The 13,527-nt window shown below is 39.1% G+C and overlaps 1 protein-coding gene and 1 pseudogene across 1 annotated transcript; one reads left to right on the top strand and one right to left on the bottom strand.

Moving 5' to 3' along the window:
- Positions 1 to 2,351: 2,351 nt before the first annotated feature.
- Positions 2,352 to 9,670, bottom strand: LOC131324196 (DNA-directed RNA polymerase V subunit 7-like; annotated as a pseudogene).
- A 1,475-nt stretch (positions 9,671 to 11,145) lies between these two features.
- On the top strand, positions 11,146 to 12,862 carry LOC131324194 (xyloglucan 6-xylosyltransferase 2-like). Its single transcript, XM_058356049.1, has one exon. It carries the CDS (start codon positions 11,269 to 11,271, stop codon positions 12,634 to 12,636), a length of 1,368 nt encoding a protein of 455 aa, XP_058212032.1. The 5' UTR covers positions 11,146 to 11,268; the 3' UTR covers positions 12,637 to 12,862.
- The last annotated feature ends 665 nt before the right edge of the window (positions 12,863 to 13,527 follow it).

The following is a 13,527-nucleotide window of genomic DNA, read 5'->3' as shown; positions in this document are numbered from 1 at the left end:
GGAGCAATTGTAGGGAGGTACTCCCGAACAGGTCCATTAAGGGCCCGAACACGCTATGAAGGAAAAGTCATCGCGCTCTGGACTAGTGACAAGAGAAGTCATTGGTCCAGAGAAGTTGTGCGAGTCTTGGTTCAGTAAAACATGAGAAGTTATTGGACCAAATAAAAGGAAAATGACATGTGAAGCCACTGTTCAAGTAAATTGTTCGGCAATGAGAAAGTCAAACAGGAGGAGAGCTCCTAAGAAGGAAATGGTCCAAATAATTGATAAAAGACCAGTTACATGTGAAGTGACTGGTCCAGGCCGTCTGTTCGGCCATGAGATGGCCGAACAAGGAGAGAAGTCCTATCAGATGTTGAAGTAGAGGGAACACTCTGGAAGAGTCCAAAAACAGTGGTATTCCATTAAAGAATGAGAACCCGAGAATGTAGGATCTGTAAAAGATACCCAATGGGAATGGGATGTTCGGCTCATTATGGAAAAGAGTCCTACAAGGATTAAGGTAATGATTTGATAAGGGAACGAGAATCCAGGATACCCTGGTTTCCTATACGAGGTAGGAAACTTAGGGCAATATGGATTCTTGGGCAGTAAGCATCCATGAATCTATAAATATAAGGTAAACCTAGAGGTGAAAGGTACGCAATACATTACATTCATACGTGACTTCCTATTGATATTTAGGGTTTACAATCAGTACGAGGTACTAACAAAGGCATCGGAGGGCCTTTGCCATGAGAGGCAAATGTGCGCTCACTCCTTGTCTGTTTTGCAGGTCAAGGATTCTGACGACGAATTAGGGTTCCGGCAAGAGGCACGAGAAGCCGTTACAATCTAGTGCTGATCAAAGCACTACTTGAATTTGTCCACCTACAACCCCAAAACAATTGACGCTGCAATTTTTCCAATTTTTTTGCCACAACCACAGGCATTTTGAAAATAGACATAAAATAAATAGGTAAGTTTGGACATGTTGGAATTAATCTGATTGAGTCTTCCTCCAGACGACATAGATCTACTTCTCCATAAGCTCAGTTTCTTTTGGGTTCTATCAATCACAGGTTCCCAAGTCTTCACATTCCTTAGATTTGCTCCCAAAGGCAAACCAAGATATTTGATTGGCAGGACTTCAACTTTGCACCCCAACACTTGAGCAAGGGCAAGCACTTTACTAAGATTCACATTTACACCACACAGAGAGCTCTTTGAAAAATTTACCTTCAAACCCGACATTAACTGAAAATTCCTTAAAATCCTGTTGATATTACACATCTCTTCCAAATCATCATTGCAGAAAAGGATCATAGCGTCCGCGAATTGAATGGTATTCATTCTTTAAAATTGTAATTGTCTTGGCGTAAATCATTCAAACTCCTGCTGGATGATTTGCGTCTCCCCTTCCCCTGGCTGAGTTTGACCATGTGTGCTCCTCAGCCTTCCCTCTCGATGTATCCTTTCGAGTGTTATAAAATTTCGCCTTTGCCAAGCAAAAAAACCCAGCTAGTTTGTGCCTTTCAGGCTCCCCTATTGTTTCTACTTGAAGCTGTAGTACCATCAGGTGCTTCGTCTTTGTGAACTTTCCAGTTCCATATTAAGACCGATAAATGATCTGAAACAGGTTTATAAATATGTTTAACCTCATCGAGCCGAACTCAAATAACATTTAATCAAGCTAATCTCAAGTAACTTGTGATGCGTTTGGATGGATTTTCGAATTTTTTTGGTTTGATTTTTGGGGTAATGAGTGTAAAGAGAAATTAGGACAATTATTGGGGAGAGAGAGAGAAATGATAATAATGATTAGATATAAGTGTAATAAGTAGAGAGAAAAATGAGAGTAACGATTGAAAGTAGAGGCGATCAGTGTTATTTTAGCTGAATTTTTCTTTTTCAAAATGTTACAAAGCATTGAATTTTGAGAGATTAGAAATTGAACGAGTCAAATTTTGCCTTTTTCATATTCCTCACTAAGCTCCATGTCTGCAGTAACAAAGCTAATAACACAGGATGCTGCTTGAACCTCAACTCATTCAATCAAATTCACAGCAAGAAATAGAAGCAATATTACCATCATTGCTTGACAACTGAATACACAGGCAAAGGAAAACAAAGAATGAATGCCTCATGAACTACTTTGAGAATTGAGACTAGCTAATAAAGCATTTTCTTAACCACCACAAAATGATTACTAAAACAACTACGCAAGAAGAACATGAATACGAGAAGACTGAAACAACCAATTTACACCCAGTTCAGTACCATTACAATGAGAAAACAAAAGATAAGACTCCGATCTACATCTGCCTTCTTCAAGTAAAACTACACAGAGGCTAGTCGAAACAGGAGATAAACTAAGAAACAGGCCCAAGTAAGTCACCCTCCAAGCTAACCACCGCCTGATCAAACTCCCTCTTGACCTCTATATACTTTGTCCCAATCACACTGAAGCGCACCACCACGTCTTTCTCAATCTTGGACAGCTTGTCATTCATGAAGATGGGATTTTCCCTGGGCACGTACTTATAATCAGACATTTTCTGATAGAGAGGTATATGTTCTTGATGGGACCACTCCTCAAGAAAACTCCATGTTTCAAGATCTTGTGAACAACTCCTTCTAAGATCTCTCCTCTTAGAGGCTTGAAAGTGACGCAGCTGAAAAGCACTGGAAACAGTACGTCCCCGTGTGATGTCTCACCTTTCCTTCCCCGATGTGGTCTAGTGTGGTTACTGCAAGAAAGTAACCTAGATCTTTTATTGCCTTCTTTGTGGAGAAGTTGTCCAAGAGGCGAATTATTATTGACTTTTGCAGCATCAGCCCTTTCGTGTCTTTCAGCTGGAATTATGACGTTCCGTAATTTTATTGAAAAACAGAGATAGAAAGCATGAAATGTAAACCCTTCTTCACACGAGAAGACTCTTCAGTAGCACTAAGTGTGCTGATAGTCCAAATTCAAAAAAATAGAGAAGGAGAGTACTGGTTTCTACAACTAGAAACAATAGAGAAAAAAGAGAAAAGCTCTTTTGGGAAACTGTGACTCAAAAACAGTTGTTGTACCACTCAAGTTTGTTAAAATTCCATGCAAAAAATGGAAAGAAAAGTTTGTAAAAATTAATGGAATGGGAAATTTGTAGAACACAAAGATATACGTAGAAAATCCTAAACGGAAAAAACCACGGGAAGGAATCAAATCTTATAAACATTGTGTAGTTACAAGTAATTTTATCCTATGATTTGTATCCTCACAATCGAGCCTAAGACCTACTTGCCGAATTCAAGTTCACCAACCGTCATTGCCTTGGATCCACAAGTCTTCCGTTTGTCTCCCAGAATCCACCGAAGGTGGATCCACAAGCCTTCCATTTGCCTCATAGAATCCACCGAACGACTTTGCTCAAAGATTAATTGAGTTTGTCGGACTGTTTATCCACCATCTCTCCTAAAACCAATTGGTGGTAGGAAGGGTTTCAATTAAATCTTTTATGGCATTCGACATCGCACCCGCAAGTCTGTTTTTAGAGCGGTCGCAGGGAGTGGCATTGTGTAACCAAATCTATGGGGGCACTCCGGGCCCAACAATCCCTCCCTCACGATGACGCTCCCACGACTCGAACCCATGACTTCCTGGCTTTGATACCACTTGTGTAACCAAATCTATGGGGGCACTCCGGGCCCAACAATCCCTCCCTCACGATGACGCTCCCACGACTCGAACCCATGACTTCCTGGCTCTGATACCACTTGTCGGACCGTTTATCCACCATCTCTCCTAAAACCAATTGGTGGTAGGAAGGGTTTCAATTAAATCTTTTATGGCATCCGACATCGCACCTGCAAGTCTGTTTTTAGAGCGGTCGCAGGGAGTGGCATTGTGTAACCAAATCTATGGGGGCACTCCGGGCCCAACAGAGTTGATGTTGTAAACCACTTGAAGTTGTATTGAACGCTCAATGATCCATCGATCTTCTTTCTACTCCAAGATTCAAGCCCTGAGACCCCCTAATAAGCCACATATTTATAAGTTGCTGGAAAATAAACAATTGCTCGAGCAACTCCCGTAACTTGTCCAGCACTTCCTTGATACAACGTTGCCATATAACGAAACCTTTAGTTCTCTCCCTTTCGAAGTTGATGTATGTCAAATTCTTGATTTTCTTCCACTTCAATTTCTTAAAAACTCAACCTCTAAGTCTCAATTACAAATATTTGATTTCCTCCCACCTCCTAATTAGATACTCTAAAATTAAATGATAAACAAATTACAACTTGATAACCAGGGATACAAATAAATTTGTGTTTTATCGTAGAATTTGTCAACACACAGAGACCGTGGCCTATGATCCTAACAACTTGGTTGGAGTATGTTCTCTCCGACAGTTGAATTTGTTCTTTTCTAGGTAATGTAACCATGACATCATTTGTCAATTGTTTAGTTGGGGGGCATCAAATTAATTAGTGAAAGTAAATTAGCTTAACCCTTTCCAGCAAGTTGTAGAGAAGAAATGTCAATTATTTAGTTGTGGGGCATCAAATTAAGGCTTTATCATTTCCAGCAAGTTCTTGAGAAGAAATGTCAATTATTTAGTTGTGGGGCATCAAATTAAGTGAAAGCAAATTAAGGCTTTGCCATTTCCAGCAAGTTCTTGAGAACAAATGTCTGGCAAAGAAAGAAAATGTGGTCTCTTTCACATATGGACAGAATCAGAGTTGCATAAACGGAGAGGCCATAACAATTCCAACAACAACAAAAATTTAACTTTCAAAGGTCATAAGTGCAAAAAAAGTTAATTAATAGATGTCCAAATGGATAGAAAAATTCATTCGGAAGTAATCAAATAAGGTGTTTGTTTGGGCTTCATAATTGGATTCTACATAACGCATAAGCAGTTGGAAGAAAGTATAAAATTAGATGAGGGTATTTCGTCGATAAGCTATTTTCCCTTTACATTTTTTTAATTTTTTTTTGTAAGAAAGAATATCTACATATATGAATTGGATTAATCTCTCCAATCTCCCCCACAGCTCTTATCATGCGTTTGCGGGAGGTGAGGTGGCCCCAATGACAATTCTTTGACCTTGAGGAGATAAGCCCCGCTGAGCCAAGTTGATTAACTACTGCGACAACCCCTTTGAGACCCATTAATTTTAATGAGATTCTGTTGGTAATGTATCTAAAAATAATGGCTATAAAGTGTGAACAAACTACGATCTATTCAACACTTCTATGTTGGGTTGGCAAGAGGTGATTGGCTGGGCGGACATGATCATATTTTTCCTGCGAGGCGTAAAGAAATTGATATGAATTAGAGAAACAGATTGGCCGTGACTCAATCAAATGTGTTACAGGTGATGTAAGGCATGGCAACATCTATCAATTAAGACCCCGTTCTGCTAAATAAATCAACTGGCTGATTTTTTTTGTCCTTATTTAAATTTTTTTCGTATTTGTTAGTTTTTCATTATTTTTTTTTTGGATTATTGCATCGTCATGACAAAAGGAATCTAAAATGTAAAAAATTATGATCCAAATCCAATTTTTTTGAAAAGGACGAAAAAATTGACTTATTGGCTTATTTTTGTCTTTATTTAAAAAAATTAGGTTTTGACCGTAATTTTTTACTTTTTAGATACCTCTCGTCATGATGATACAATAATCCCAAAAAATTAACAAAAAACTAAATAATACAAATTTTTTTTGAATAAAGACAAAAAATAAGTCAGTTAGCTTATTTAACCAAACGAGACCTAAGTATTTAGTTGTGGGGCTTCAAATTGAGTGAAAGAAAATAATCTGTTGCCAAGCCATGCCATGTCCAGTTCAAGTTCTTCTGGATAAGAATTGTCTGGCGAAGAAAGAAAATCTGGTTGCTTTCACCTCTTTATTCCACATACAGAGTATGTGATCGAGAAAATTGGATAGGAAATTTGGATTAATGATTGTTCTGAAACCTTAATGATGTTAAACATGTTCAAGCTCGGTTTAAAATCTATATTTATACTATATTGTGTCGTATGTAGGAGTTCTTTTTGAAAAATCCTAGATCACCTAGGTATATAGATTTGCTATGATTTATCTCTTTAATTAATTAACCCACCAACTGAAAATTAAATCAATCTCACCGATGGAAAGCAAACAAATAAAGAATGCCAGGATATACGTGGAAAACCCTAAAAGGGAAAAAACCATGGGAAGGAACCAAGCACTATAAACATTGTGCAGTTACAAGTAATCTTACCTACGATTTGAATCCTCACAATCGAGCCTAAGACCTACTTGCCGAATCCACGTTCACCACACCCAGTGCTTGACCGCTGCTGCCTTGAATCCACAAGCCTTCCGAAATACTTCCAGAAATCCACCGGAAGATGATTCAAATAGTTGAATCAAAGATGTGTAAACTTCTTGAAGTTGTCATAGTATATCGATGATCGAAGATCGATCTCATTGTACTCCAAGACTCAAAGTACCAAACCGCTTCCAATTTCTGTCCCTCAAAAGTGGCGTCTCAACAATGGTTATTTTACCTTCGATTATTTCATACGGCTGTATGATGTCAAAAAGAGCAACCCTCCTGTTTTCCTTTCTCTCAATATTTTGACCACTTTTCTGGCGAGCAATTGTAAGAAGTCCTGCAATCTTTTTTATAACGAAAATTGGAAAGCTAAATTGCACGATCAATTGGAAAGATAATCTCGTGATTTTGTCAGCCACCTAGCCAATGATCGGCCTTGCTCTATCTTTCCATTTGGAGCGGTTTCTTCCCTTGCATAAACAAATCTTTCCTATTTTATCCGCCTAATACGCTCACTCTCAATTACATAACAAGATTCCTTCCACTCTAATCTTATACAGACTCGTTAGCTTAAAAAAGATAAAAAGAAATTACAACTCGATAAAGAATGGAATACAAAAGAAAATGTGTTTTGTCAATTGAATTGCCAAATAAGAGAGACCACAGAATATGGACCTTACAATCTCCTCCTTTGGCACTTCCATGACAAAACACACCTAACAACGATAACCTATCCCCTAACAGATTGTGAGCACGATCTGTAAAGCTTCAAACATCTTGAAACACACAATTTGTTATCGTCAACAAAATTCTCCCCCTTTTTGTCACGGAAGGACAAAAGTAGAAGAAGAAATCAAATGCCAACTCAAAAAATATATAGAGAGAGAATGAATAACCCAAATGCCAACTAAAAATAGGGTAATGGCGCAAGTGTGGCTCTAGCAGTACAATAAGTTGGCTCGAGCGAAATTTTTAAGGCCTATGTAAAAACATCTTGCAGCAACAAAAATAGATTCTCCAAAGAAAAACTCCATCCACCAAGAAGCAAGCTAGAAACGAACAATCTGAACCACAAAACTCATAGATAGACAATATCATGTCATGTAAATTAATAAATAGGACCATGCTCACAAAAATTGATGTCAATCAATGATAAAGCCTCATAGACAACATATGGGGATGCTATTTGACATAGATAGAGACCAACGAGCAAAAGTGAGTATGAGCAACATTAGGAGTGAAATGGCTCAACTCAAGAATGACTCGAGAATCTCATGAAAATCAACAGATCAAGCAATTGTCCAATCAAGAAGTCAAACCATACTAGGTCCTGCTAGATTTTTTGTTGAATAAGTGAATGGCGGATTCTCCCCCTCAACAAGGACCCCTTATAACATAATGCCAATAGTCTCATGATGATTTTTTTTTTTTTTTAATATGGCCTTTGCTAACTCTTGCACTATCATTGGCGGCTTTCACACAACTGAGAGCGGTAGCCATCTCCAAGTGTGGCACGATTAAGCTACTATTGAACATAACCATGTCGGAAGCATACACGCGCCTCTCAAAGGTAGCCCTTTCCTCAAGTCAAATATCATAACTTATCATCAAGGGATGTAAACAGGATGCGAAATATGGATGGAGTCCAACATCACAAGAGGAATTCTAGTCTTAGGTCAATCTCTCAAGGACAAGAAACAAGATATTCTAATACTTTCATGAGATTCACAACCCAGACTCAAGGAACCATTTAACAAACTTTCATGTATGTGAGAAGCACGATGAATGACTATCATGACAAAATAGCATCCCAACAGTTTATCATGAAATAAAATCAAAGATAGATCACAAAAGCTTGCAATAATGGGCATATTTATGAATAAACATGAAACTCAATTATGCCATCCACAAAATAAAAGCTCAAATTAAGCTTCCAGCTAACCCAAAAAAAAACACACCTCCCCCCCTTTTTTTTTTGGAAACAAAACAAACAAATTTTTAATTTATTTTTATAAACTAAGAAGGTTAAGAAACTAAGCACAAAAAAAAATAATCAAAACACATCATAGCTCTAGGTAAAAGATAAGTAATGTAAATCAACCTGGACTATGAAAATAACAGTAAGCCTAAACAGTAAGGTCAACCTTTTTAGAAGATCCATAGTCATCTAAAGGATTGGAAGGCAAATCCATACGAGTTCTCAAATCCAATTTTCTTACCCAAATAGGTCTTGTCTTGACCTTCTCAAATTTCTCTACAATTTTAGGCACATGTTTAAACATAACATTCGTATTCTTTCCATGAGGAATTACCCTACACCTAGGTTTTTGGGTTCTATCACAATCATAATCAAAATAATTGTGCCTACGCTCATTGTTATTAATACGACGATATTTGAGAAGAGCAATAGGGTACCCATGGAGTTTAAAGCAATTTGGCCGAATGTGACCTTTCATCCCACAAAAATGACATGTGGGAACAAATTGGGCATGTTTTCGCAAATTCATTTTTCCAGGTGCATTTGAAATACAAGAAGCATGTAATAATTTCTTGCAATGTGGTCTTATATGTCCAATCACTCCACAATTATGACAAGTAGGCTTAAATTTAAAAGAGCTTACCTCACCATGCTTGGTGGTGGATTTACCACTAACGCCTCTTTGAATCCTCGCATCGGTGGGAGTGGGTTTTTTGAACACATTGGTATCACCAATTTTCTTGATGGTTGTTTTGGCTATATCTCTTGGCGAGACAATTTGTTTTTCAGTGGGCTTTACAATCTTACCTTCCGCCTTTGACTTTGAAAATACTTTTACTTCATATCCAAGTCCACTTCTATCCGATGCCACCTTTTGATATAACAAAATTTGATCTAAAACTTGTGAACCTGCATTTAATTTCTTAAAAGTAGCATTGGCTTTGTCAAGTTCAACTTGCAAATTTGCTACCTTTGATTCAAGAAGCTTGTTAGTCTTAATAAGGCTATCCATATCATTTTCAACATTCATATGTTTTCGCTTAAGCACATCAAGTTCATGCAACGCATCAATTTTCTCTTTCTCACATTGTTTTAGCTTTGTGGCTAACCCTAAATCAGGTTTTAAAAAAACGTTTAAAACTTTTCATAACCAAAGCCATAGCTTCCGTATCATAGTTATCTTCTCCATCGCTAGTTCGGTTAGTCTCAACTTCACAAAAAATATTATTGGTACTCTCACTGTCAGATAGAATACTATTACCACCTGGAAACATAGTTGTAGCACATGCTACATATTTGGAGCTGTCAAAAATCGGAGGTTTCATAATGAATTTTTTTCTTGGTGAATCCATAATAGCAAATTAAAAAAAATAAGGATCCGCTCTAGGAATAAACCTAATATTACAAGCGACCTGCTCTGATACCAATTGAAAAATCCTAGATCACCTAGGTATATAGATTTGCTATGATTTATCTCTTTAATTAATTAACCCACCAACTGAAAATTAAATCAATCTCACCGATGGAAAGCAAACAAATAAAGAACGCCAGGATATACGTGGAAAACCCTAAAAGGGAAAAAACCACGGGAAGGAACCAAGCACTATAAACATTGTGCAGTTACAAGTAATCTTACCTACGATTTGAATCCTCACAATCGAGCCTAAGACCTACTTGCCGAATCCACGTTCACCACACCCAGTGCTTGACCGCTGCTGCCTTGAATCCACAAGCCTTCCGAAATACTTCCAGAAATCCACCGGAAGATGATTCAAATAGTTGAATCAAAGATGTGTAAACTTCTTGAAGTTGTCATAGTATATCGATGATCGAAGATTGATCTCATTGTACTCCAAGACTCAAAGTACCAAACTGCTTCCAATTTCTGTCCCTCAAAAGTGGCGTCTCAACAATGGTTATTTTACCTTCGATTATTTCATACGGCTGTATGATGTCAAAAAGAGCAACCCTCCTGTTTTCCTTTCTCTCAATATATTGACCACTTTTCTGGCGAGCAATTGTAAGAAGTCCTGCAATCTTTTTTATAACGAAAATTGGAAAGCTAAATTGCACGATCAATTGGAAAGATAATCTCGTGATTTTGTCAGCCACCTAGCCAATGATCGGCCTTGCTCTATCTTTCCATTTGGAGCGGTTTCTTCCCTTGCATAAACAAATCTTTCCTATTTTATCCGCCTAATACGCTCACTCTCAATTACATAACAAGATTCCTTCCACTCTAATCTTATACAGACTCGCTAGCTTAAAAAAGATAAAAAGAAATTACAACTCGATAAAGAATGGAATACAAAAGAAAATGTGTTTTGTCAATTGAATTGCCAAATAAGAGAGACCACAGAATATGGACCTTACACTTTTCATGAGGATCTTCTTGTAAGCAACACGTGTCATCAGCTAAAAATCCTTGAATTTTGACTTTTAAATTGTTTTTCAAAACTATATTAGTGACTAACCTAACCACATATTTAAATCTTAGTTACTAGAGCCAACAAAATTCTACTGGCCAAAAGGAATCCCATGATTTCTGGGATTTTTCCATAAGAAACCATTGAAAAGTACCTAAAATGCAGCCATGCGTGCAGGTAGCAGATTCAAGGATGCTTCAAAATTACTGGATTTCAAACCCTACAAAACTCCATCACGTGTTGTAACATTAGGCACTAATTCTATACCAAATGAGATCTAAATTGCAACTGCATCGTAACTTCAATTGGATCCTTATCAAGTTTCTAATAATATAATCTTTATGCCGATATAAAAAAAAAAATACTTTGATTGGACCAATTCCAATTACCGCTAAGGCATTTTTGGACTTTTTTCTCTTTGTCATTATTCAACCTTTTTGGGGACCAACAACGTCGTTTCATCGACTTGAACCAGAAGCTCAACGCCCTCAGAAGTAAAGTGCTCACTCGCGGCCCCGTGAGCTACAGCTCTGGGTCGGGATTCATCAACCTACAATACATAGACCCGAAAATGCTGGAACGGTGCTTCGGGCCGCAGCAGCTATGGCACATCAAGCGAGTCCTCCGTAACGGGAAAGTAACGCTCATCTGCCTGGTGCTAACGATCCTCGTCATCCGTGCCAACATCGGCGCCGGGAGGTTCGGGACCCCGGAGCAAGACCTCGAAGAGTTCCGCGAGCACTTCTTCAACTCCTCCAGCCGCCGCGTCCTCGAGGAGGCCGTAACAACAACCAATGCCGCCGCCGCCGCCGCCTCTGATGCGGCGTCGGAGTACAGCTACGCCAACGCCGACATGACGAAGATTTGGGCGGACGAAGGCGAGGACGAAAAACCCAAGAGTTACAGCGAGGCTTACACCCTGGGACCCCAGATACTTGACTGGGACGAGCAGAGAGCCGGGTGGCTGGAAAAAAATCCTGATTTTCCCAACTTCGTGGGACCCAACAAGCCTCGGGTCTTGTTGGTTACCGGGTCCTCGCCGAAACCGTGTGAAAACCCGTTCGGTGATCATTACCTGGTGAAGTCGATCAAGAACAAGATGGATTACGCGAGGGTTCACGGGATCGAGGTGTTTTACAACTTTGCTTTGTTCGACGCGGAAATGACGGGGTTTTGGGCTAAGCTCCCGTTGATCCGGAACCTCTTGCTGGCTCACCCGGAGGTAGAGTTCCTGTGGTGGATGGATAGCGATGCCATGTTTACCGATATGGCGTTCGAGATCCCGTGGGAGAGGTACGAGGATCACAACTTCGTGTTGCACGGCTGGGAGGTGATGGTGTACGACTGGCATAGCTGGGTTGGGTTGAACACGGGTAGTTTCTTGCTGAGGAACTGTCAGTGGTCGTTGGACATTCTTGACGTTTGGGCCCCAATGGGTCCCAAGGCGGTTAGGGAAGAGGCTGGGAGGTTACTCACGCGGGAGCTTAAAGATCGGCCAGTTTTCGAAGCCGATGACCAGTCTGCCATGGTTTATATACTCGCGACGCAGAAGGAGAAATGGGGTGACAAGGTGTATATCGAGAGCAAGTACCATTTGCACGGTTACTGGGGCGTTCTGGTCGACAGGTACGAAGAGATGATCGAGAGTTACCATCCCGGTCTCGGGGACGATAGGTGGCCGCTTGTGACTCACTTCGTCGGGTGCAAGCCGTGCGGGAAGTTCGGGGATTATTCGGTGGAGAGGTGTTTGAAGCAGATGGACCGCGCTTTCAACTTCGGGGACAACCAAATCATGCAGATGTACGGGTTTACGCACAATACGCTCGAGAGCAGGAGGGTGAAGAGAACGAGAAACAAAACAACCAACCCTCTCGAGATCAAGGATGAGCTTGGTTTACTTCACTCAAAATTCAAAGCTACTAGGGTGTCGACTCCTTGAAGGAAAAATGGAGGTATTGCAACATCGAAATCAAACATACAGGTGCCTTTACACTATATCATAATTCTTTGTTCTCAGTTTTTTGAGTTGTATGAATGTTCTTTTGTAGTACTTTGGACTTTGGTACTATTTGTATTACTCGTTTATATCATTCCCTTTGATCAGTCTTTAAAATTACTTCGATTTTGAATGGAAAGCAAATTCTAATGTTTAGAAATCGTTAAAATTAGAGCGTTCGATATGGGTAAATTTCGGAAATCAAGTTGTTCTTTCAATTTTTTATGTCCTTATTGCTGCCCTTATTTTGAAATTGGGGATCTGGGCTGTCCATTTCGACAATGAACGGCTCAGATTTCATCTTTCTATTTTGATTATACCATCGTCATGGCTTTACACACGTGGTACTGCTCATGCCCATTGATATGTGTTCAATACTACGATAGTAATATTCTAACTGGTGGTGCACCTAGAAAATAATCATAAACCAAGTTCATGATGTGGGAGCTAAACTTCATTAAAATTTTATTACTATGAACTACTGGGAAATAATATACGAGTGACTGTTTGTGCACGTAGAATGCACATTTAAAACACAAATCCGGATACAACCGTGTTCAAGACCGTTAGATGTACGAGGATTAACATGCATCTATTGATTGCAGACACGATTATATCCGGAGTTGTATTTTAAAGATGTGTTCTTAAACTTTCGAATATTATGAATTCAATGTTATTCAAAATATGCAAAATGCATGTACATATTCAATTTTACGTGTGTGTCAGACTCCCATTAATACACATATATATATGTGTGTGTGAATAATTCTTTTTGGATTCAGATCATTTCCGGTCCATATTTTGGACTTAGACCAGAGGAAATAGTCCAAATCT

The sequence above is a fragment of the Rhododendron vialii genome, chromosome 4a, assembly GCF_030253575.1.
Source record: "Rhododendron vialii isolate Sample 1 chromosome 4a, ASM3025357v1".
In the NCBI taxonomy this organism is placed as follows: Eukaryota; Viridiplantae; Streptophyta; class Magnoliopsida; order Ericales; family Ericaceae; genus Rhododendron; species Rhododendron vialii.
The sequence above is the reverse complement of the archived record's forward strand: the minus strand, read 5'-3'. Positions and strand labels throughout refer to the sequence as shown.

Excerpts from the sequence above, each read along its gene's own strand:
- LOC131324194 (XM_058356049.1), top strand. The coding sequence starts at position 11,269 with ATGCTGGAACGGTGCTTCGGGCCGCAGCAGCTATGGCACATCAAGCGA.